Source organism: Ictalurus furcatus, chromosome 10 (genome assembly GCF_023375685.1).
Source record: "Ictalurus furcatus strain D&B chromosome 10, Billie_1.0, whole genome shotgun sequence".
Classification (NCBI taxonomy): Eukaryota; Metazoa; Chordata; class Actinopteri; order Siluriformes; family Ictaluridae; genus Ictalurus; species Ictalurus furcatus.
Genome location: NC_071264.1, coordinates 8,393,508 through 8,420,141, shown reverse-complemented (window position 1 = coordinate 8,420,141; position 26,634 = coordinate 8,393,508). Strand labels below are relative to the sequence as shown.

Here is a 26,634-nt window from a genome sequence, read left to right as displayed (position 1 = left end):
CGACTTCTCACGCTCTTTGCCTGGGGTGCTCCTCTTCTCTAGCGCTTTGGGTTTCCTGTTTACCCAAGCCTGAAGATTTTTGACGTACAACCTGCTGCTTTATTATTACATCCTTATCTCGCTTTGCCACGTACGCGTATCTCCACTGGAAGGAAGGTCCTGTCTGGATATCGCTCAAGTCTCATGACCAGATTTCTTATTTTAGGGAAGTCGAAGTTAAAAGCACAATTTTGCGTAGTGTTGATTCGGTGCTGTTGGAGCTGATACCTGTCCTCCTACCCCCTCCCCTCTTCTTTATGCTCCTCTGTCTGACATGACTGGACAGGAGGCAGTCAGGGGAGATCATTATCCTGCATGGCCTGTGTGTATGATTGTGAGATTGATGCACTCGTGGTGTTTCCTGTTGAAATGCAGCGCGGAGGCCCTTCAGCCAGAAGTTTCTCCGCAGCCGTGCTATGGACCAGTACGTGGTTGCAGTGATGCAGCAGCGAGGCTTTGGGCTGACATTTAACAAACGAATCGGAGAAGCAAGCCAGCACATAACTTATCTTTCTCAATATGACGATTATTCGTGTACTGTATTTACTCGGCACATCGTACGTATGGGGCTCCACCACTACAGTCGTCTCCATCAACAAATCATTTACGATATTGTAGCAGTCGGTGCAGTTTTGGTTTGTTTCTGGGTGTATGACAGATTGTGAACTAGCAGGTGTTCAGTGTGCCCTTTTTAACGTGTGATTGCTGAGCAATGAGCTCATTTTCTCCACTTAAGGAATTCCCCATTTTTACAGAATTTGACTGGGCACCCAGGTTACTATATTAACCATGAATAGTAGTTTTCCACCAAATATGGAATCTAAACGTTTCAATCTAAAACAGTTTGCCAACTGGCTAAATTCGTTCCTAGCATTCCAAGTCTTTTACTGGACCAAACCGACTAGCCTGCGTAAAATAATATACGGTAGCAGCAGCAATGAATACGTTTTTTTTTTTTTTAAAACAGTTCAGCAATTCCAGTTTTCTAAACATGAACTATCACAGCTTTTCTGTTTCAGTTTATACAATCACATGCAGCATTTATGTTTATTATTTAGCTGAAGGTAGCTCATCAGGCCAGAGAGCGTAAAGTGTTTTGTATACACTTCCCGGTCTGATTTAACAACGTGACTACATGAGTTAAAAAAAAAAAAAAAAAAAACTGTTTAAAGACGAATGGACAGACAAGTATGCACTTATTCCGCTGCGTCGAGTTCAGATCAGATGTCTCGTCTCTTCAGATTGGAGGTGTAGATAAGGAAATACAGTCAGCAACTGCAACAGCTGATGGAGGCTGCAGTAAAGGCCTGGCAAAGCACATCAAGGGAGGAAACTCTGCATTTGATGATGCGCCAGACTTCCGGTAGTCATCGAGTGCAAAAGGATTGCATCCGAGTATTAAAAATAAGCCTTATACTTATAATGACGCGTGTCCAATTACTTTTGAGCCTGTAAAAATGGAGGGCTGTTAAACCCCTTGAATTAAAGCTGTAAGCCTACACTTCAATCATATGTCGATTGCTTCATGTCAGATCCACTGTGGTGGTGTACAGAGGCCAAATGGTGAAAATTGTGTCGATGTCCAAATACTTATGGACCCCAGTGTAATTTCCCTTCACTGGACCTACAGTAAAAGGCCCAAACAGTACGCCCCCGTGCACAAAGTGAGCTCCATGAAGTACCCCAAGTCTTCTCACCCAGCATCACTGCTTGACCTCAGTAATGCTTTTGCGGCTGAATGAGCACAAATCCCCACAGCCAGAAATCCTGTGGAAAGCCTTCCCAGAAGACTGGAGGTTATTATAACAGCAAAGTGGGGACTACATCTGAATGGATTGATGGTCTGGTGGTCTGGCGGACTTTTGGCCATGTAGTGTAGGAAGCATGCAGGATGAAGAAAGGCCATTTTCATTAACATGTGCAGCTTTCTTGTGTAGTGCCCTTACCCTTACTATTAAATCACTACTAGCTAGTATCTAAAATTATAAGAAGTCATTACAGCTTAATCAGCAGAGTGGTCTTAAGTCGACTTAATTCATTTTCTGACCACAGGTCATTAACGTTTTGTCAAAATAATGATTTAATAATAGTTACTAAATCATTACACTTGAGTCCACATGGAAGTTTATTATAATAATTATCAAGGAACTACTATAGTAACGCTTGATTGCGTACTGATTGAGTCAGTGTGTTCTTTCTTGTCATGGGCGTGTCATTCCTGTCCATGCACTTTCAAGTGTGGCAGTACCATAGTCAGTAAGAAAGGGCCAAATAAGAGGGGGGAAAAAAAGCTTCTCGTTGGCTTGGATGAGTTCCCAAAATTGTCGCAGCTCTCCTTCGTTCGTTTTCCCGGCCTTTCTTGTAAAGCATTCATTTTCACGTTTTAGTCTCTCGTCTCTCGTCTCATTCTGCGTGGTATTAGCAGTAATGTGTGTGTCAGACTCAGTCCCAGGAGCTGTCCAGCACATGTCTCAGTTCATTATGGAATAGATGAGTGCTTCATCCTGATGATTGTGTGTGTGTGTGTGTGTGTGTGTGTGTGTGTGAGAGAGTATACACGGAAGTGTGGCTCCATCAAGTCATGTAGGTGTCCTGACATGCTCCGAGTCTAATGCGTCACTGATCCATGCGTGTTTGGGTTTGTTTGGTAACTGCAGCAGTGTATGAGCTGAAGTGTAGGCTGTTGGAAGCTCATAAGTTGTGTGTGTGTTGCACCTTAAAGCCCTGCAGTGAGGGGTGCATGTCAGTTTGTCAGTGGCTAAGAAGAGGAGTGAGTGGTTTAGGCTTTGAGCAGAGTTTGGCAGGTGGTGGGTGTTTAAGGCTGTGTGTGTGTCAGAGCGGAGGTGATTTGAGTGAAGCTAGCAGGTGTACAGGAGTGTGTGGTCAGTGTGTGGATCTTTAGAAGAAAGCAGTAAGAGAACTGTTTGCTATTATCAGACTCGATTAATGAGCAGTGATCACTGATGCTGACAGATCAGATACTTTTTTTTGACTCGTAGCTCATCTTATAGACCAATCACTCATTCATTCTCTCCCCCTCTGTCTCTCTCTGCCCGAGTCCACATGCCTCACATTGCCGTGTCCTTGTTAACGTAATCTCCATCCACCCCCTTACTTCATAGACCTAATGAAGTCTCCCATGCAGAAACGCGCGCACACACTTTTCATTAAGCGAGTAATTCCCCGGTGGTGTTCTCACATCAGCGGCGCGGTGGTGCGAGCAGATGTTTCGCTTTGTAAATCAGCCCGCAACAGCGCATGTGGACTCCGTCAGCAGAAAAGTTCTGTCATTAGGACACCCTCAAGATGCCGAGGAGCGTCCAGCAAAGGCACGGCGGTCCCTGTTAGCGGCTTCTCTTATCTGTACCGCCTTCATAGCGAATAAGTCACGGGCGCTGTGACACTCGTAGGCCGAGCTCCATCCTGAGGATCGATCAGTTGCTGTATGTCCACTCATCACTCCAGCCTTTTCTTTTTTTTAACACAGAAAAAACTATTTATACATCAGTATTTATGGGCTGTAAAGCCGTACTGTAGGAAAGACAAATCACGCTGTACGAGTATCAGAGTGTATGGGTTATTGCGCGTTCTTTCAGGTAGGTTTTCAAGCCCTAGTTGCAATCAAATTATTTCCCATCTGTCTCGTGAAATGTGAAGAGACTCTCTGTCATTGCTTTTAGAGACAGGTTCACTGTATCCTTCCATCCAATCAGGCTTTTGAAAGGCACCGGTGTGGAGCGCAGCCTGTCTGAAATGTCGCTCTCTGATACCAAAACGTCTAAAAAAAATATATATATATATAATAATAATTTGCTACCAGACGTAGGCATGAAGATTGGGGTTGTATGGTTGTGAGCTCTGACTGTGTGTCTTGCACCATCCTACTCAAACAGATTTGTAACAGCATGGTGTTGGGACGTAAGTAAATGAGTAAATACAGTATAAACTGCAGAGCAGCTGTTGGTTTTAACTGCATGTCCCATTGCAAGGTGGAAACCTTGTTCGTTTTTAGCCTCGTCCTGGGTTCGTTCCTGAGTTCGGGTGACTGTTTGGCATTCCGTTCAGTTTTATTTGTATGGCGCTTTTTTACAATGGATATTGTCTCAAAGCAGCTTTACAGAAATATATAAACACAGGATACTGATTTTTAAGTGTGTGAATTTATTCATATTGAGCGAGCCGGTGGTGACGGTGGTGAGGGAAAAACTCCCTAAGATGATATGAGGAAGAAACCTTGAGAGGAACCAGACTCAGAAGGGAACCCGTCCTCATCTGGGGAACAACGGATAGTGTGAAAGTAAAAGAAAGTTCATTATGGTTTTAACATGAAGTCTGTCTGTTGAACTAGTCCACTGTTCACTAAAGGAGACCCGAGTGCAAAACTGCATGTTGTAATTGCAGTCCCGGGGCCTTAGAAGCAACCGTAGTCCCAGCAACCACAGCGAGAACGTCCATTGGAGTAGATGAGAGCTCGAGAGCTTCATCCAGAGGAAGGGCATCCGAACGGATCAGGATCACTAGCATCTCCATAAAATCACGTGTTCATGGCTCGAGAGAGGGAGACGGAGGTAAAGAGACGGAAAGATTTTCTTCTCCCCATGTCCGTGTGGGTTTTCTACCAAGTTCCGTGGCTACCTCCCGAGAACATGCCAGTACATGGACTGGACAGGGAAAAAAATGTGAATGAGTGTGGGATGAAGCAGTTATTGAGAGTGAGTGAGTGAGTGAGCTTCGAAATGGCGAATAGCCTTCCCTCAGCTGTTCGGATATTAAACAGTCCGATAAGTTTGTAGGTCGGCGCTTCTTTCCTCTTTCCGTTGAGTGCGACAGAGCTGTTTCTCATGGAAGGAATGTCTGGCGACTCGAGCACTAACTGCATTTTTCAATTATTTTGCCCTTTCAAGTTCTAATCATCAATCGGTACGGTTTGCTTTGAATGAGTTTAAAATTCTCAGAATCGTATTTTTTATGGAGTATTTCTCATTAGTTGACTCATCGCAGTATAATCCTCATCCCAGACGAAGCACCGCCACGTTATTTGAACGGACAGCAATAAAACGCGCGTTTTCACATGGCATGCCGTGCTGTTTACTACCCTCTCTTGATGAACAGATAAGTTATCAGGGCTCAGGGACGGTTCTCCAAAGAGATTCTGACAAGGCGTAAGCCGCGCAAAATAATAACTCGGTGAATCATTATTTTTCAGTAACAACTAGTTGAAGGAAGCATCCTTGAAGAAAGAAAATGCGATGAAATCCGACAGTGAGTCATGTCTAAATCAAGTAACGCCTCAGCCTCCACAAGCTCGCGTCGAGGTTAAAAATAACATCAGCTTGGTTATTGGGTGGCTGATGTATACATTAAAGGACTTTTTTTGTTGTTGTTGTTGTTGTTGTTTTGTTTTTTTAAACCCATGGGCTAATTTTATAAATAAGCACAAAAGTCAGTGCAGCGTTATTGCCAGTTGTACCTGCTCACCAAGTTAACATCCAGCCCTGAAAAGGAAATCAAATTCCCTTTCTGACTGGAAAAGGTCGTAAACTGTTCATGATGTTTGCTACTGCACAATGCAGTCCTTCACCGATTATGACAGAAAGATGTCTGGGCCGAGCGAGAGAACTCGTATACGAGGCCTCGCTGCCGGTCTATTTGTGGCGTTATTGGGTTTTACCGAGCTTCACCGGCATGAGCCTAGTCAAACCGAGAGCAGCTCCTGTCAAAAACATTTCACCCGGCAGCCAGCACGCTCGTCCATGAACCCCACACAGGAGCACGCTACATATCATCACTACAACTCTCACTCACTTAAACACTCCACTGAGGCTTCTTTCTGTCTGTCTCTAGCGCTCGCGCGCTCTCTCACACTCACACACACGTTTTGATGAGCTGTCATCGAGTGAGGCCACTGCACCAAACAAGATTAATATTTAAGACAACATTAAAGTGGGAGGATGTTTGCAGCGCCACTTAAAGAAAAATGTCTTGAACTCGGAGGTAGGCTTGGACTTTGGACTGTCTGTCGTTTCAGGAAAAAGCAGGACGGCGTATTTGTTGGAAATGTACCTGCGGATCTCCCAGCACGTTCTTCCCGAGCGCGTCTGAGAGAAGAGACGCAACAGTTTGCCAATATTTCATATGACTCGAGGCATGAATGATTTGATATGCTAAGCCCGGGCACACTAATTTGAAGTAAGTTTAATAACACCGACGCGTGACGTATCGAATACTAAAGGGGTTCTGTATTCCCCGTGTTCATCCTACACGGTGTCGGATAGAAAAAGGGGTTTGGTTCCAAATCTACATTGTAGCCTCGGACATTTCTGATTCCATTGAATCAGCCACAGATCCTCGCTCTCTCTCTCTCTGTCTTTTCTGTTTTATCTTTCTCTCTCTCTCTCCCCCCAGCTGGCCATTGATTTCTCTCCATCTGTACCTTTATGTGGACAGCATTCGTTCACTATTGTGAGAGGAAAACTTTGATCTACTTCAAAGATGTTCACCCACCCCTCCTCCTAAGTCAGTTCTGTGTTTTCCTCCCACTATTTTTGAGTTAATACAGCTGTGTGTGTGTGGGTGTGGGTGTGTGTGTCTGTGCATGTAAGATCAATTGGCTTTCAAACACGTCTGATAGAGCTTAATAACTGATGCAGAGCTGTGAAATGCGGTGAGCTAACAGGAACATTGACGAACATAAACAAATCCACGCTGCTAGCAACGTGCCAAGTAAAGCTTTACGGCTGGTGATTTACGTTTGTCCGAGACGATATGTTATAAGCGTTCACTCGTTTATAACGCAGTTCACGTCAGCACGAAGAGTTATTCGAACCGGATGTACGTGCGTATCTACAATGCCTTCTTAATGTGGGTCGGATTGCTTCATGGAAGAACTAATGGTAATAACCGTAGAGCCGCTCGTACACAAGACCTCGAAAGATGAATTTCTAAGATTTCATCTCTGAAATACGTAAAAGATGAGAGAACGTGAGGACAGGGCGTGCTGCTGTAGGAAACTCGTCACGATGTGGGCATGTGAAGCATGCGCTTCGTGTGTTATTCCTCTTAAACCGCAGGTATACCAAGTGATGACTTTTTTCTTTTTATTAATAAAGAATGGCCCATTTTCATCCATTTGTACAGTAGTTATGATTATTGTTGGGAATGGTCCACGTTCCTGTTATCCGTTGCTTTATCAGTTAACATCAGTGAACAGTTGTTCCCACAGAACGCACACTCTATTGTTTCTGTTGAAATTAAGAAAATCCAGCGTTTTTTTTTTGTAAATGTCAGAGCTGCTCTTATAGAAATTAATCAATACCATCTGACCAATCAGAATCGAGCTTTCAACAGCACTGTGGTGTCAATTCTGTTAAAGAATTCATATTCTTTGTTTTGCATTCGAACACCGGTGGATCACTGGTACAACACAATGTGCTATACATACACACACACACACACACACACGCACGCACATTTTAATCCTTAACTACAGACCCTCACAGCTTCTCCATTCAGGCGAGGGAGCAGTACCAGAAACTGGTCGTCATGCACAGCAACATGAACACGCTGTTCCAGAACATGCTGGAGTACTTCGCCGTCGACCCCCAGAAGACCTCGGTGGATGAACTCTTCACAGACCTGAGCAACTTCAGAGCCATGTTTGTGGTAAGCGGTCTAGCTTCATGTTTGTGGTTGTGTATGATGATGATGATGATGATGATGATCTTGCTGTTAGTTTCCCCCTCTGGGATTTCTAGCCTATTTCCAGTGTTCTTACTTAGCTCAGCATGCAGAGTGTTAATATCTAACTTCAATCATTCCAGTTGAGCTGCAACTCAAAACTAACACGCACCTTAAATGGATAAGCATTTAATTAAGCGGATTAGGGCAAGTTTGATCACTGGCTTACAGTGTCTGCTTTACATGCAGCCTCATAATGAATGAATAATCCAAATGAATGTTCAGTCAGAATTAAACAAGCTCTATCGCAATAGCGTAAACTGATTAAGAGCAATCAGTGACATCTTTATTTGATCCAAAAAATAAGTGGACCGTCTAATAATACACTGTACAATCAAATCATGTACTACAATCTAATCATACACTGTACAATCCAATCATACGCTGTACAATCTAATCATACACAGTACAATCTAATACGCTATGCAATCCAGTCATACACTATGCAATCTAATCATACACTGTACAGTCTAATCAATCATACACTGTACAATCAAGTCATACACAGTACAATCTAATACGCTATGCAATCCAATCATACACTGTACAGTCTAATCAATCATACACTGTACAGTCCAATCATACACTGTACAGTCTAATCAATCATACACTGTACAGTCTAATCAATCATACACTGTACAGTCTAATCAATCATACACTGTACAGTCCAATCATACACTGTACGGTCTAATCAATCATACACTGTACAGTCTAATCAATCATACACTGTACAGTCTAATCAATCATACACTGTACAGTCTAATCAATCATACACTGTACAATCTAATCATACACAGTACAATCTAATCAATCATACACTGTACAATCGAATCATACACTGTACAATCTAATCAATCATACACTGTACAATCGAATCATACACTGTACAATCGAATCATACACTGTACAATCTAATCATACACTGTACAATCTAATCAATCATACACTGTACAATCGAATCATACACTGTACAATCGAATCATACACTGTACAATCTAATCAATCATACACTGTACAATCGAATCATACACTGTACAATCGAATCATACACTGTACAATCTAATCATACACAGTACAATCTAATCAATCATACACTGTACAATCGAATCATACACTGTACAATCGAATCATACACTGTACAATCTAATCAATCATACACTGTACAATCGAATCATACACTGTACAATCTAATCATACACAGTACAATCTAATCAATCATACACTGTACAATCGAATCATACACTGTACAATCGAATCATACACAGTACAATCTAATCAATCATACACTGTACAATCGAATCATACACTGTACAATCGAATCAATCATACACTGTACAATCGAATCATACACTGTACAATCGAATCATACACAGTACAATCTAATCAATCATACACTGTACAATCGAATCATACACTGTACAATCGAATCAATCATACACTGTACAATCGAATCATACACTGTACAATCGAATCAATCATACACTGTACAATCGAATCATACACTGTACAATCGAATCAATCATACACTGTACAATCGAATCATACACTGTACAATCGAATCAATCATACACTGTACAATCGAATCAATCATACACTGTACAATCGAATCATACACTGCAATCTAATCAATCATACACTGTGCAGTCTGATCATACGCTGGCCAAAGTTACAGTATGTGGACACCTGAGTATTGAACATCCCATTCCAAAACCATGGACATTAATACTGACTTGTTCCCTTTTTGTTGTTATAATAACCTCCATTATTCTGGGTTGTGGAGCGTGGCTGTGGGGATTTGTGCTCATTCAGCTACAAGAGCATTAGTGAGGTCAGACACTGTTGTCTGGAGCACAGTCGGTGTTCCAGTTCATCCCAAACATCTTCATTGGGGTTGAGGTCAGGACTCTGTGTAGGACCCTCGAGTTCTTCCACTCCAACCTTCATAAACCATGTCTTCACGGACCTCGCTTTGTGCTCAGGAACACTGCCATGCTGGAACAGGTTTGGGCCTCTTAGTTCCAGTGAAGGGAACAGTTCGGGGAAGAACCACATATGGGAGAGATGATCAGGTGTCAGCAAACTTTTAGCCATATACGTAGTGTATATTAAAAGGAAGAATAATTGCTAGATCAACTTTAAAATCGGATTGACATGGGTAGTTTCTGTTCAGAGCTCTCACTTCACCAACATGGCACACTGTTGTGCATATTAAAATATGAAATATGCTCTGTTTGATAAAGGACACAAATTTATTCAATAGCAGATTGTTTAGAAAAACAATGCTTAAAATAGTGTTTGAACTAATTGTTTCATTTTAGAATAAAGATCTGGAGACTAAACAGGCGAACAATCCTCAGAAAATAAACACATCATTGTTTCGTTTTTTACCCACTGAGCATGTGGTCCTTAATTATTATCTGTATTTTTAGGACATCTGTATAGTGTATAGTTCTAATAATCTGTTCTGGATGTCAGACACTGACAGGTGGTTGTCATGCTTCATCTACAAGTATGAATTAATTACCTGTGTGCTAATGTTGTGAGTTCAGTTTTTTTAAATAAATGGCTATATTATGAAATTTACACAGCGTGGTTACAGAGAGGACTGAACACAACAACGGCTTGACAAAATCAGTAACACTACGGAGGTGTGGCATGAGCTAGATTACAGACCTATAGCTTGCATAGTGTTGAAAACAAACAAACGAACTTTCATAGTTTGAACTCGATTAGGAAATCTAGCCGGCATGTTTACGACTCGTTCGAAACAAAACCGTGTTAGCCGCTCTTGCGTTAGCTGCTTGTTATACGCTCACAGGACTAGCTTCTTGCTGTTGCGTTAACACAGAAATTACGCTTGCATGTGTATAGACCGCTTCAGTGTCTGCGAGCAAAAGTCGCGAAAAGACCCGAGTAGCCTCGCAACCTGACACTGCTTGGTTATAATCTGACTGAAGAACCTATCATATTTAGGAACTGGATCGATTGATAGAATGTTAGCCACTTATTATTATGGATTAGCACTAAAAGGCAATATTCGGGTAAACTTTCAGACTAGAACAGTCTGTACAGGATGACGCGGAGATTTTCGCAGCCAAAGATGCGTCGTTTTGCTCGGCTTTTTCCTGCGTTTTCAGTGCAAGTTTGCGTAAAACTACTTGAATTGGCGAAACTGCAATGGCACAATTGTTTCTCAGTGATGTTTGTTGGTAAATGAGCCCTTTTAGCTGTACTCATGTTCAACACATGTGAATTGAAGAGGGCTTTGGCCGAATGCGAGTTGTGATGACATCACATGAAGCGTCTTGGCCCAGATCTGCAGTAATTTAGGAAAAATTGCAAGGTCCTCTGAATATTGTGGCATTTGCTTGATTTTTGAGTTCATTTCTGCGATGGGAAAATCCTGGAGGGACTGCTAGACGATCCTTATGTCTTGTAGCAGTCTCTGTTAGTAGCTAAATCATGCTAGCCTGCAGTGTTTGGAAATGTTCGTGTATATATGTCATAGAAACTCTGAGTGTTATTATAGAGAAAGTGAAGGCGTACAAGTCCCTGATGCTTACACCGGTGGTGTTTGTGGGCACGTTCGAGACGTGACGTTTTACGATTACAACATTGACGACGTTGCCGTGGCTCTGAAATCCAAAGATTTTGGTAGTTGAACAAGGTTAGCTAGCTAAACGTGTCTCCTCCAGGCAACTCCTCAGTAAGAATGTGAGCTGGCTGGCTAACATTCGCTAGCTAGTTTCATGCTGTATATTTTAGGCCAACTATGTAGGTTTGTTAAAGCAATATAAATTAGCCAGGTTAGTTAACTAGGTGTGACATTCTTGGTTAGCATGACATCTTCACTGATGTTAGTTCGTTAGATGAAACGGGTGCCGCAAAGACGGACCTCGTCAGATCAGTTATCCCTCCTAATTGCCCGAGCGTGTCCTAAACCATTCAAGTTCTTCTTCGAACTTCAGCCATCCTAAACGCTGGAACCTGTCCTAACAAGGACGTCCCGATAGATTTTCCTTTCGAGTCCATTTGGTGCAGTTTCTGTAATGCTCTGGGAGCGTATGTCAGTTTTAATGTTAAGAACTGGCTGCAAGCACAGAGATGTTTTACAAACGTAACGTTCGAATAATTGTTGCTTACAGCTAGCGGTCATCATTGTTTAGTGTCTCATTGTCTCATCCAAAGTGCTAAATTGCAGGTTAGCAAGCCGGGTATTACGTAGTTACAGAGCAGGCTGAAATAGAACAGTTCTCATTCTCAATAGCGCGTTGTTCTACATTTTCTTTATGACTTTGAGTGTGCCTAGCAGTCCAGAGTCATGGTTCTGCCATGTTTTTTTGGGGGTTTTTTTTAATAAGGGTTGAGTAAGACTTTTCTTGAACTTTGTCCTGTCTTCAACCAGCCCAAGAGAACCCATGTCACACCCCTCTTCATCTCCCTCCACTGGCTTCCTGTAGCCGCCCGCATCAAATTCAAGGCCTTGATGCTCACCTACAAGACCTTGTCTGGAACAGCACCCTCCCACCTCAACTCTCTCCTGAAGGCTTACGTTCCCTCACGCAATCTGCTATCGATTAACGACCGATGCTTAGTAGTGTCTACTCAGCATGGCTCAAGATCCCTTTCCAGAATAAAACTTCCAGAACTTCCAACCTCAATCCGGACCGCAGAATCTCTCACCATCTTCAAAAAAAACAGCTAAAGACCCACCTCTTCCGTGAACACCTAACCAACCCCTAAAACGCCGACCCCACATTATTCTACAAAAACAAACACTTACTCTGGCTCTTACACCTGTACTCTGTGCACTTTGCTTTTCTAGAACTAAATAAAAAGTCTTGTGTAGTAGCGCTACTTGTATTGTTCTCCGCTTGATATATCGCTTTACTTGTATTTCCTCATTTGTAAGTCGCTTTTGGATAAAAGCGTCCGCTAAACGAACAGATGAAAATTTGTTTTGATAGCTTCGTGGTCTCCCTGATGCGGTTTCTTTTAGCTGTGTTCTCTGGAACAGGTGTGTTCATGGCGAGGCGAAGTGAGGGGGTGAATACTTATGCAAGGCACCGTAGATATCAATCAAGAGACTTTTATATTGCAGTGTAATCCACGTACAGTCAATCTAAAAGTGGCCAGTGTTTTACCTCTTACTACATCACAGTTGTTGTTTTTTGTTTTTAACAAGTGGTAAACGAGTCCCTCTTGCATCAACATACTTTCCATGTACATACATACATACATACATAAAAACATAACTTACCCAAAACCAAGCCATCAGCCCCTGTGTGTGTGCTTTGCGGTTTAAGCACACCGTTCATTCAGCAGCGCAGGCCTGGGGGGCAGAGATAAAGCTAGATAATTAGCAGCCCGACAGCGCTCTTCAGCGCCAAGCTAACGGCTCAACACATGACCCGCCAAAATGGATTTCACGCTCCCGTGCCTTTTGTCTTCCTCGCGTTACAAATGAGCTGGAGCGAGCGTGTGCGTACCGCCGCTCGGGTTTGCGCATGCTCTTACGCACTCCTCTCATCGCATTCCCGACTGTTACGGTGTAGCAATCTGACGACGGAGGCACGCGGGCTGTCTGCTTTATGAAATGCCATTTGAAATGCAAAGTCATTTTCCACTTGGCTGCGGAGATGATGGGAAGAATCTCATTTCTTTTATTATTTTAAATTATTTCACGATAGAAATTCGAAGATTTGGCGAACAGACCGTCGACGGGTCTTCCATCAAACGCATGACAATGCGCTCCCGTGGCGCATCTCTTACAGTGCTCCTCGCGAGCCCAGTCTTCCTCTGTTCGCTCGTGACATTCGTGTCATACAGATGACGAGTGCGTCACGTCGGGTTTAAGAGTCTTCACACGCCAACTGAAAGAGGTTTTGCACCGCGCCATTTCAGCAGTCTTTTTGCTCGTCACACTATATAAGATGATTGAATAAAATCTTTGATCTATATCAGGCATCGCTATAACACATGTTCTCCGTGTCAGATTATACACTGAAGATTCTTTAACGACCTTAGTTGAAAGAAATTGCATTTGAAGTCGTGTTTACAGCCTCAATCCACGCAATCCAGACTTCAATACATTCTTCAAAGTGATTTTTTTTTTCTTTTTCTGTCCACTGGAATGTTTCTGCTACGTTTTATCATTACCATATTTCTAGTTGGCTTAGTGGTTGGCGCGTTCGTGGGATGCCGCTTTCATTGTGCCCCATATTCCCATGGGTCATGGTCCATGCTCCCAGTGAACCTGTGTGGGATAAGTGGTACAGAAAATGGATGGACGGACGGATGGATGGATTTTCTCACACTTCCAGAACTTTCTCATCGCCTGTCTTCGGTCACAGTGACACTAAGTTTATTGAGAACATTGAGTTTTAAGACCCGTGCTGAAAATTGTAGAGCGTAAAGCCCGCTTGATATGTTTGACACAATTTCTGGTGGGATGTGAAATGCTCTCTTAGTGGTTTGCTATCAGTGGAGGCTCTGCATAATAACGATCAGAGTGCTGTTGCCACTTTGTTGTGGATTGCAGTCTCTGAGTGCAGCTTGTCTCTTTGGCTTAGCTTCAGCAGTCTGCCATTTGGGAGGAGGCTGTATAGAAGGTCATCAAACTGGGTTATACACACACGCATACACACATACACACACACACACGCCCATGTCCTTTTTCAGGCCAGTGATCATCTAACCCTGAATAGCTGCTTGTTTAAATCAATGCTGAGGAGTGACAGGGGACCAACAGTCAGGCAAACAATATGACTGCACACACACACACACACACACACACACACACACACACACACTCAGTCATTCATTCATTCACTGGCACATACACTCCATTTATTTTATTCTCCTACAGTCTCTTAGTCCTGTATGACCATCACTGCACTCCTACCGTCACTCTCCCTTCCCCCTATATCTCTGCTTTCCAGTTAAAGAAAGAGAGACTAGAAGAAGTCTTAACTTGTCTCACATGCAGTACCGTATCGGGAAATTTTAACATATAGGTTGTGTCACATGCACAAACATACAGTATTTCCTGCACAAGAGAAGATTGATCTGGAATCCCCAAACCAACAGAAGCCATTAATAGGTTTCTGATGAAGTCTCCAACTGTCAATAAAATGGTGGGGTTTTTATTTTTTTTTTTCCCCCTCCTTTTTTATTTTAACTTTCCCCAATTTAAAAAAAATATATAAATTCAGCATGTTTAGCCATTGATATATTTCCAATTTTGCCCGCGCAACGTTTCCTAATCTCTTCACCGTTCATATGATATCGAGAGAGGCGTGTGCACACCTATCCAGGCGTTTGATTGCTCCAGGGGGTTTGGTTCCGACACCGATGCTGAATGTAGACTAGAGCGATTGAAGGTCTCTGAGGTAAGCGGCACACCACGCTCTCAGCGTGAACATCCTTCACAGACGACACCACAAATCATTTCATAAACGCCTTCAAACAGATTCAGACCGTCACGGAACGATCGACTCGTAGCCTTAACGGGACAGTACGGGTAATTATTTAGTTTAAATACTTTTAAAATGAATACTGGCCTGTTGTGATTTTGTTTCGCACAAACGAGTGTTGCCTCCTGAGTATGATGATAACCAAGCAATGATTAATATTGCACTGTAATACACTATATGGCTAAAAACCTGAACATCACACCTGTATGTGGTTCACAAAGTTGGAAGCAAACAGTTGTATAGGAAGTCTTTGTGTGCTGTAGCGTTACAGTTTCCCTTCACCTGAACGAAGCGGTCCAAACCTGCTCCAACATGACGATGCTCACGTGCACAAAACGAGCTCCATGAAGACATGGTTTGGAGTGGAAGAACTCGAGTGTCCTGCACAGAGACCTGACCTCAACCCCACTAAACACCTTTGGGATGAACTGGAACGCCGACTGAACAACAGACCTCCTCAACATCCCGACATCAGTACCTGACCTCACTAATGCTCTGGAACAGGTTTGGGCCTCTTGGTTCCAGTGAAGGGAAATTGTAACGCTAAAGCACACAAAGACTTTCTACACAATTGTGTGCTTCCAACTTTGTGGCAAAAGTTTGGGGAAGAACCACATGTAGTGTATTTGAGTTAATAATACAGTAGGACTATTTCTAGACTGTAATAGTGGAACACTTCTTGTGCACAATAATTAACCGATAATGCTTCGAATCATGCCTGGGTATCACAAAAGAAGTGCGCAGGAGTGAAATAGATAAATGATTGAATGCGCTGGGTGGTGAGATGTTGAAACAATAAAAAGGGTCGCAAACGATGAATAAAGTAAGTAGTAAAGTGATTTTTGTGTGTTTTCTTGACCATTCAGAGAATAATAAACGCTTGATCAGTATTTAGTTGATTACTCATTTGTTATCGCTAGATGACCTATTAATGACTTTGGTTTGGGGCTTCCATAAGTCAGTGTATCTCCTGCTAACTCTTTAGGCCAGCTAAACACTTGAGAATAACCGAATTCCTGTAAGAATAGATTTAGAGGAGAGTAGAGGAGCGGAACCTTAACATACCGACCCACTTCAGTTATCCTTCTTATAATTAGCCTGCATACGGAGTGGAACGGGCGGGGGGGAAAAAAGCGAGAACGCTCCATAAATAGAGCGGTGAAATGAACCACAGATGTGAAGGTGCTCCTCTTCGCTGCTCTAGGCCATGTTACACCTCAAGCTCTGATTATTCTCATTACCTGATTAGAGAAGGATAGCTCTGGACAAGACACACACACACACACACACTCACTCATAAATAGATTACCAGCTTCTATTCATTTTTTTTCTTTTCTTTTAATGATTTATTCTCAATATATCACATTGTCCACAGCATTAGAGAAAATGGAGGGAGGAAAAAAACCGGCGTGTTTGTATTAATTAGGGAAACCGTGAAGAGCTGCATTACCCATAGAATGGATCTCACTTTTTAAATTGGATCAAAGCGTGTGAATGAAATGGGGCTTTCAAGGGACATAATAATAGCTGTTTGATTTCACACCTCCCTAGAAGCTCCAGGAAGTGCTGCGAATTCATTACTGCATGTACATCAGTGTCGCAGACGCAGCGGATCGTACAGTAGAACTGACCAGAAAATTACGCGGCCAGAGATCTAACTCTCTCAAAGCTTCATCAGTACACCACCATGTGCTGCGCTGGCCTTTCCCACGGCTTCTGCTCGGAGCCGTCGAGCCCACGAGAGGGAGAGCAATCGACGTTTATTAAAGTGAGAGTACAAAATATATATATATATATATATATATAATTATGATGTGTTTTTATAGCACCACATGATGAGCAACAAAAAGCAACGTTGTGGTTTCATACACACACTTGTGGCTATCTGCAAACACCCCAACTCCAGGAATAACTGATTGGCACAGATGTATGTCGAGTTCAGGCTTGCCTAACCTCGCTAATGACTTCTGCCATTTGCATGTTGTTTAAATCAGCTGCAAGTCTGCACTGGCTGTAGCGTTCGCAGCTGGAGACATGCTAATATCCGATATGCCCTTGCTCATTCCATGTGGTGCTTGAGCTCTGAACTTGCGTGCGCGTTTGTGCGTGCGTGCGTGTGTGTTACACGTGTCCTCAAGCCGTATGAGTGTGGGAGAGTTTGCCCTCTCGGTGCCCTCTCCTCACTTACTCATTGAAAGGAGATGTTTAGCAGGAGTGTGGAGAAGACAGGAATCCAAATGATGCTCACTAATAACAAATGATGAGAAGAGAAAATCTAAACTTTCCCTCAAATCATGATACTTAATATGCTTGTAAAGAGATCATTTACTTATCAGGCCTTTCGCCACATCTATAATTTCCCACTGCTCTCTCTCTCTTTCTCTCTCGCTCTCTCTCTCTGTCTGTCTCTGTCTCTGTCTCTCCCTCTCTCTCTGTCTCTCTCTCTCGCTCTCTCGCTGTAGCCATCTGTCATTAATGTGCCCTTTTCTTCACATTGCTGTTGACTGAATGAAGAAGCTGCTTTCAGTTCAAACACTTTTGCTCCCTCTGTGCTCTCTAATAGCTGTTAACTCATGTTAAAGAGCACTTATTTTGGACCTCTCACCCTCAGACTAATGGCATTGACTGAGCATATTGAGTTGGTATTGTCTTTAACTGGCTGTTTGGCTAATGTGAATGGAGACCTGCTGAGCTGCAGTTGACCACCTGCTATTGAGTCTCTCGCGCTCTCTTGGCCTGCGACATTGCACAGATTTTTATCTCTTTCACATTGACAGCATTTGTGTAGCACCCATGCCACAGGTTCTGTGGCATTTTGTGTGAATGTAGAAATTGGATTTGCCCTTTGGCTTGCTCCATGTCGAAATTGACTTTACATTCGGAGCGAGAGTGTTAAGAATATGTGTTCTTTGTGAGGGGATTTCGGTCTTTTGGGTGTAAAGCTTTTATTCGTTTCGAGCGGATCTTTACAGCAGTGGAAGTACGGGCGTATATTGATGGTTCCGGTATTGAATTTGAAAGTCGGAGAACATCGTTTGACATTGATAGTGTTCTTTAATGTAAACAAAAGACGTGCTCTTGTGCCTGAAGCAAAGCAATTACGGTTTGTGAAATTAGTTTCACTCACTCTGTCTGCGGCGTTTCATACGGCAGCTCATCCTGTCAGACTGCATTTGACTCGAGCGGTGGGGGAAACCACGTGGCCTTCGGTGCCGGCACACTCGCCATAATTAAGTTCAAACGGCGGCTAGAAGGAAGGAGGCTGCTGTTTTTAATGAGGAAGGAGCGAAGTGAGGAGAGCAGAATTGCAGCGTTTTGTCTTAATTCAATAACCCGCATTGCCTTTTTTCCCCTGTACTCTCCCTTAACATGTTTACTGCTTGGGTAGTCACATAAGAAGCCACGGATTTCAACACTGAGGTTCGGATGAACGGAGAAGGGGACAGAGTCGCTGGCTTCACCCATTCCTACATCAGGCTTCTCATGAAGAGCGACGGTTGGGCCACATATTAGATGGTAGTGTTCGCAGATTGTAATGGAAGACCCAGTTCTCAGATGCCAGACCCATACCAACGTTTCTTTTGTATGTTTCTCAGGCAGAACAACCTAATCTATTGATTATCAGCATCATCCACATCTGTCTCTGTCTTATCACCTGAGGTAAATCCATCGATTTCTGTTCATCAACGTCTGCTTTCATTTCTGAAATGTGCTAAACATTTACTTTTTATTATTATTATTTGGACTGAAATGCTCAGTTAGAAACAGTAAAGCTCAGCCACTCCTTTTGAATGCTTGGGTCATTTGGAAGCGTAGGCACTGTAGAGTCACGCTTGTTTCCTGACAGGAACGGCACAACAGTGACATTTCTCACTCCAATACCTCAGCCACAGACTTCAGGGTGACTGCGGAGGTGGTAATCTGCTGTAAAATAAATGGTAAGGCCTGATCCGTTGGCCGTATTTCTGATTTACTATGCGTACGCAAGATGGCCGCCGCACATATCCTGCGGTCATTCGGCGCGACGCTCGTGCACGCGATTGCGCCTGAATGCTGCAATACCGACGTAAATAGCGTAGCACCGTGTGACGCTCTGTCTGCAACGGACTAAACAAATGAAGACTGCGTTTCTCTTGGCATACTCTCGATCATTACCGAGTATTAATACTAAGGATTTTCCTATTACAGTTAAAGGGTTTGAATTTTAACACCAGTACCAGTCTTCTGGATTTTCTAGATTTGGTAAATATAGGGATTTCGATTTGAAATGCAGGTCATGACGACAATCACGACGACAGCAAAAGTTTTAAAGGGAAGCGGACGACTCGCCGCGTCTGAAATCGCTAAACATGACGCTCCAACTTGGAAATGAGACGGACTCGGATGTTTTGGCTGCGCCGTGCCGTCCACGAGTCAGTATGTGAACAGTGCTGTTTACGTAACGGATATGTGCGCGCACGTACACGTGGGCGAAGTATATTTGCGTTATAACTGACTGGGCGTGGCTAATCTGTTTATAAACCGGGAAAACGTCTCAGTTTCCATAAATCGCTCGTATAGACTGAGGAGAACCGGACAGCGTTTACAACCTATATTGCATTCGCTCGTTTAGTTCAGAGAGCTGAGGAAAACGCGCGTTTTCATACCGGATGCCCTTTAAAATGTGTTCGTGTGTGAGCACAATAAACCATGTCTCACCCGTCAGCTAATTAATTGCAGTTTGAACTCATTAAGTGATGCTAAACATCACATCACTTAACAGCAGTGTATGTTTTGATCTGTGAAGTGCGCGTGTGCATTTTCATTACGGTCTAACTCTGAAAAGGCAGAGAAGCAGAAGCTCCCACAGGCAAGCACTTCTGAAAACCATGCCTGTCTCACTGCCAGTAGCTGCTGGGCCAGGCTTTGCAGAGGCTCAAGTGAACATAGAATAGAGAGGAATTGTATGTGCACTTCAGAGTTGCACTCAGTCGACTGCGAAGGCACGTCTGTGTTTGTGGCTGATGGGCGTTTATGAGTGGGAAGAGAGACAGACGGTGCACAGTCCTGCTCAACAGATTATTATATCTAAAACACATCAAGCACTGTTCCCGTCAGATTAAAACGTGATGGAAATGTGTACATACTGCGCCAAACAGTTGGGCAACTTAACACATGGAATTATTCAGCACAATAGCTGAAAATGTGTTACGATTATTTGTTTGATTTCTTTTATTTTTGATTCCCGGAGCAATCTTCTCGACAGCTTTGAGCCTTCTTGGTACAGCCATCCTCATAAGGGAGCTGGCTGTTGTACGTAATTTCAGTTAAAAAGGAGAAAGGAAGTGCTACAAATGCGTCATCGGTATTATTTATATCTGTCATGTTTTCAGCATTTTACTACTGCACATTGCACGGTGGCTTAGTGGTTAGCACGTTCGCCTCACAGGGTCGGGGGTTCGATTCTCACCCCGTGTGTGCGGAGTTTGCATGTTCTCCCCTGGTTTCCTCCGGGTACTCCGGTTTCCTCCCCCAGTCCCAAGACATGCACGGTAGGCTGATTGGCGTGTCTAAAGTGTCCGTAGTGTATGAATGGGTGTGTGAGTGTGTATGTGATTGTTCCCTGCGATGGATCGACACCCTGTCCTTGTGCCTTGTGTCCTTGGGATAGGCTCCAGGTTTCCCCATGACCCTGAAAAGCAGTAAGCGGTAGAAGATGGATGGATGGACATTGCAGTACAGAATGTGTGTACAGCTAGGGGTGTAACAATCGGACAGATTGGACTGATGCATTGATTTTTCAAGACCAATCAGGACATCAATTATTATTGATCATAACTTGATTATTATTTATTACAACTGAGTGTACATTGAGCATTATCGAAAAAGGACATACAGTTCATGTGTATGAAATAATCTATCGTTTTAAACTGATGTGTAAACAGGACATCAAGGTGATTTGCCTGTATCTCTGATACTTAAAATAGGATTTTTCTTTTTTTAAAAATAACTGACTGAAAACATATTGGCTGCATCTGAAATAGGACTCTCATCACTTTGGCGAGGTTTACAGAAGCCTCTTGACCACTGCAGTGTAATGGCCTCTAGCCATTCCACTCTATTGATGCTTGAGGCAAGTGTGGCTCACTGTGAGCACCACACCACTGACCAGGTCAGCCAGATCAGACCCCACAACTCATTGCCTGCTGGATAAGAGCCACTCTGTGAAGTGCGTCTGGATTGATGAAACGGCAAACACACATTGCCGCCATCTCCGTTCCACAAACCTCCCGAGAGCCCCGGAGGGACCCGAGAACGTGTTTATTATTGTGAGAATCTCGATATCGTTTAATTAAAACTGAAAAACAAACCCTAGTAAAAAAAAAAAAAAAGAGTAGGACATGTTTCAGGTCAGTATATGGCTGTGTAAGAGTTATTGATGGATTTATAAAGGCATTATAAATACTGGATGCCTTTTAAATGGATTTATAAAGACCTCATAAATACTGAATGCAAACTTGTACCTTTGCAGCTGTCTCCTGATAAACACCTTGGCATTTTTTTTTGTCCTCGAGCCTGACCCCGTTGAACATTGTGTTACCGCCGTGTTCGTTTCTCTTCCCTCCTGTATTAATATTGATGTTGTCTGTGCTTTCACACTTCAGCGCTCTCCTCTCTCTCCTAATTCGAATGAAAATGCTCAAAGAGATAGGTGAGTGCAAGGCACAGCCAGAGAGCTGGAGACAGGAAAGCTGCTTTAAAGTGATTTACAGGCATCTTTCCCAGCATCCTCTAGCTGCCTATGGATTTACTGCGATAGTGGGAGACTGTGGCCATAAGCAAGCTGCAGGGAATAAGCGACGTTAACGTTTTCGAATAGGTTATATTACGTCCATACACAATGTCAATGCACGTATATCCTGCTTAATAAAAAAAAAACAAAAAACATAAAACTGGAAGTCTGGATTTCTTTAAGCCATGTAGTAAATATATACCTAGAAAGAGTGCACTAGAGGCTTTGCGTTGTGCGATCAGCTATGAGAGACGGATGAACAAATGATATTGAAGTGCATTACTGGAATAGGAGGCCTTGATCAGATGTATTCATCATGTACATTTTAAAGAGAGAGGTGGAAAGCGCTGTACGTTCTCGTGGAAGCAGGACCTTTACGTCAAGTTCTGTGCAAGTGCAAAAGTAAAATAATCATGGCCCTTGTTGACCTTAAAGTAATACGACGGTGTCAGAGTAATCTCACTCTCACGCTTTCTAAATCTTCTCCAAAGTAAATCTTGCCTTAGATTTGCGTAATGACACTTACATTATGTGCTCGTAAAGGGCTTTTTTTTATAAAGCCTGCATGTGTGAAGATGCTCAGTGCCTTTTGGATATTTGCAGGTCTGTTCCTAGCTCCTTTTATGTTTTCGTGAAATGTGCCATTTTTGCTTATTTAAGAACGAACCCATGATGGTATCACGGCTTGTAGAGTGGTTTGAAAGTGGGGGGGGGGGGGGGAGGTAAGAGAGCGTGTGGAAACCTGGGTCACTCTGACTGCCCTAATGATGTTTTTCAGCTTCGCTTCCCCCCTCAACCTTCTTCCGTTCCTGTGTGCTCACAGCTGTACACCTAGACCTCAGGAACAAAAGACGCTACAGCTTTCTAACACTTTTCTCAAACTAATCAAAATAAAGAGAAGGGAGGTAGGAGAGGAAAAAAAATAAACCATTTCCTGTTTTTGCATGCCTCGTATTTTCTTGGAAATGTTTATTAGTCACACTTTGACAACTAATGAGAGATCTCTGTCCCTTTCAACAGCCCCTCGAGTGTTTTCCTCCTCTTTCATTTGTCCTGCTCCTTTACCTGATGTTCTATGTATCTTTTCCTTTCCCTTTGCACTCGTCCACGACCGTGTGCTCCCTGGTGAACAAATGTTCTTTTGCAATGTGGGTTAGACGAAAGCGAGCCTGTCTATTCGTCTGTCTGCTTTTCGGCATCTCAATGTCATCCCTCTCGCTATTTCCTTCTTTCCCTCCCTCCAGCAAGCGGTGAAGGAGAACGGGAGGAGGCGAGAGGCGGAGGAGAAGCAGAGGAGAGCGAGGGCTGCCAAAGAGAAGGCCGAACGCGAGAAGCAGGAACGACAGCAGAGGAAGAAGAGGTTGCTGGAGGTCAACGCAGGTAAGGCAGAAAGGTTTACTGGAGCGGACTTCAGAGCTCTTGAATATAACAGAATGTGTTTCCTAAATCTCGAAGATGGAGAACCGGAGGACTGAATGCGGCTGCTAATTCTTATACGTTTACTTGAATTCGTTTACCAGACACTTGTTTTGTTTTGTTTTTTAATTTAACTTCTAGAGGAATTGCAGTAATTCGTCGTGCTCTAAATTTCAAGTAGTAAATGTTGAGTAGGAAAATAATCAGAGAGAGTAACGAAATATTGTGGGCTGGTGTAATGCTAGTTAGCTGTAGTGCACGAGTTAGAAAAGAATAAATGATGTATGTTACCGTATACACTACCCAGAAAACAAGTCCTCATACAGCAGTGCGTCCGCTCCGGATCTGCATGGCGTCAGTTCCTATAGTACAGGAACTGATCGGTTTTACAGATCTCTTACTGACCCAGGTTAACGCAAACGTTTCTACATCTGGCCCTATGACCACGGCAGCCATTTTCTCTTTACGTCTCTCTCCAAGCTCGCCTGTGGCGCTTCCTTGAGTCAGTACTGGTTGCCATGGTCTAGAGCGGTATAGACACGCAAATAATATAACTAGCTAGAACGCCAGCACAACCAACCCTTCGACTCCAGAGCAGATTCGGGAGGGAAACACTGGTGTATAAAGCGCATCCGTTCAGTGCTTTACTGTTTATTAGTGTCACAATGAGCTGAAAAACAGCTTGCTGCACTCCAATTAACACGGTTAAAGCCCTCAAACAGAACCGCAGAAACAGATTTAGAACCGACCCAGGTTAGCAACACTATTAAGGATATTGTTGCATCTAGCCATGGCAATGATTTATTTTTATTTTTTTCCCCTTTATCTTTTGATTCTCTCAAATTGCCCTTAAATACAACAGCGAAAAACGTTGTTACTCTATTTTTTGGGGACATTAAACAAGCATGTAGTAGCACAGCGAGTCTCGCTACCGGATTCAAGATACAAACTAGGACCGAATGTTAAGAACGGAACAAGCGTACGTACGCCAAGTGTTTTTGGTACTAAATGTTATTTATTTGCTCGCCCTGACCACTTAACGCCGACATTGCTGGAAGGTGACGTGAGAAATACTGGTTTACGGCGTGGACAGGTAAGTGAGTCCAAGGGTCATCGTGGAAGCCCCATTGAAAATAAAGAGGACACGTTTTTGAGTCCCGGGCCTTTTAAGTGCACACGCCTGAACATGCAGTCTAGGGTTTAGACTGAGTGCATGCCCTTGAAGAACGAGGAAGAAGACACAGCTCTGTCCGTTCCAGACCACTGCAGTCATCAGTCTTTTTATGATAATACTGATATTATACACACACACACACACACACACTTTTACTACAATACACTGTAGGAAAGTTGTTTTTTTTTCTTTTCTTATTTCTTAATGCGAGTCTTACTACTCACATTAATAGCAGCATGGAGGAACTTGATTGAGGATCCCTCATGCGGTAAGTCATGACGACTTGACATCAGATCCACCAGGTAGAGGGGAAATTTCCGTTATCCGAGTGCCTCACACCTGGGATGTCGTGACATTTGTCAACGCAAATGGCAGTCTGCGCTTGCTTTCGTATTCTTCAGGCTGCATTAAAAGAAGTGTTCCAGGTCACACCAGCATGGCCGTTATCATGTGAGGAAGTGATTGAGGTTTATTATTTATTTAACACCCAATCCATCCAAAGTAGAAAGCCCAGTGACATCATTCATATTACTGTAATGTTCTGTGTTCTTGTGAAAATGTCACTGACTACATAAATGTAAATTTACTTATGTCTGTAATATTAGTTTCTTACTCACACACACACAAACACCGAACCATGCAGTCCAAGAAAAGACTTCTCATGCTTCCCCAGAAAGCAGCTTCTCTTACACATTACACGTCTCGGCTATTACCGATAGACACATCCCTTTCTAAAATATAAAATCACTTAATCGTTCTAGCCAGAAGGGAGAGAATAGTTTCATATCTGTTTCCCAGACTCAAAGTGCTTGTGGCATGAACAATGCATTCGTCATTAGTGTCAGAGAATGACTTGGTGGTGTGTGATCCCGTGCAAGTATTAAGCACCCTAGACTCAACTATAATGAAAGAGGAAATCTATTCAATATCTACAGACACAGACGTGCGTGAAAGGCAATAAGCAGCGCTCTAAGTGACTGAGTGGAGGAGGTAATAGAATAAAAAGAAAAGGAAATGATATTTGTGCTGTGATTTGGTTAGAGAATCAGCCATGCACACTGTTAGCGAAAACAATTTCCCCATTCTCTCTGCTGATCAGGCCTGTACACCAATAACACTGCACGAGTGCATACAACTGATTATCTCTCACACACACACATACACATCACTCTCTGCTCTGCCTTGACTGGTACATCTCAAGTGTCTCCTCTGAAGCAGGTTCGTTTGTTTGTTTTTCCATTCCTTCACCCATCATTATTTTATGTTTTGCCTTTCGTGTGTAACTAGTGAGATAATTAGGGGACCAAGCGCAGAGGGTGTGTAGGCACCCTATTGGAACTGTACGTCGTCGTCTTCTTTCTTTCATTCTTCTGCTTTTTATTAAAGGGCCAAGCACCAAAAGTGTGTAGACATGCTGTTTGAATCGCATGTCGTCGTCGTCTTCGTTCTCATTAATATTATTAGTTGGCCAAGCACCCAAGGGAGCTTTTTTACTAACCGTTACTCACTGCCGAGCAGTATGAGTAATCCCGTGTAATTTGGAGTAATTATGGAGTAATTATGTTGCATGTGGAGCGGCGTTATATCGGTGCATATAGAGGACTCGGGAGCAAGGACTGCCACTATATTCTAAACGGAAAGACATGAGAAGGAGTCGAATTGAAGGCTTTTTCCTCAGCTTTGAGTATGGGAGAGATAAAGGGCAAAAATACATTTCTGTGAGTACATTTTCAAAGAGGGCTGGGAACGAGTCGATGTTTTTCAAAGGACAGTCCCTGCAGCTTCAGTGGGTTATGCCCTTCCATCAGAACCGAGCAACTGAACTGATGCGCACTCGCAGCCATAATAGCATTTTTAAATCTGCTGGGATATACGTATATTTTTAAGCTTTGACGTTAAAGCCGAATCTGTAACCAAGTCAGTCTCCTGCAGGCGGGCGGTAGGGGGCGCTACACGGTGTTATATAACAGTTAGCGCCGCTCCACTAATTTGATTGGACAAGCGACGTTCCACGAGTGCTG

At 43.1% G+C, this 26,634-nt stretch overlaps 1 protein-coding gene across 2 annotated transcripts in view; it reads left to right on the top strand.

Annotated features, from left to right (window-relative positions):
- diaph3 (diaphanous-related formin 3) overlaps positions 1 to 26,634 on the top strand; it is a 376,752-nt gene that overhangs the window by 258,809 nt on the left and 91,309 nt on the right. For both annotated transcript variants that reach the window (XR_008386878.1, XM_053634162.1), the window contains 2 exons: positions 7,538 to 7,701; positions 23,268 to 23,403. Coding sequence is in view for 1 of the 2 variants with exons in the window: in XM_053634162.1 (XP_053490137.1) it covers positions 7,538 to 7,701; positions 23,268 to 23,403 (300 nt within the window). In the remaining variant the exon portion in view is untranslated. The remainder of the gene's footprint in view (positions 1 to 7,537; positions 7,702 to 23,267; positions 23,404 to 26,634) is intronic.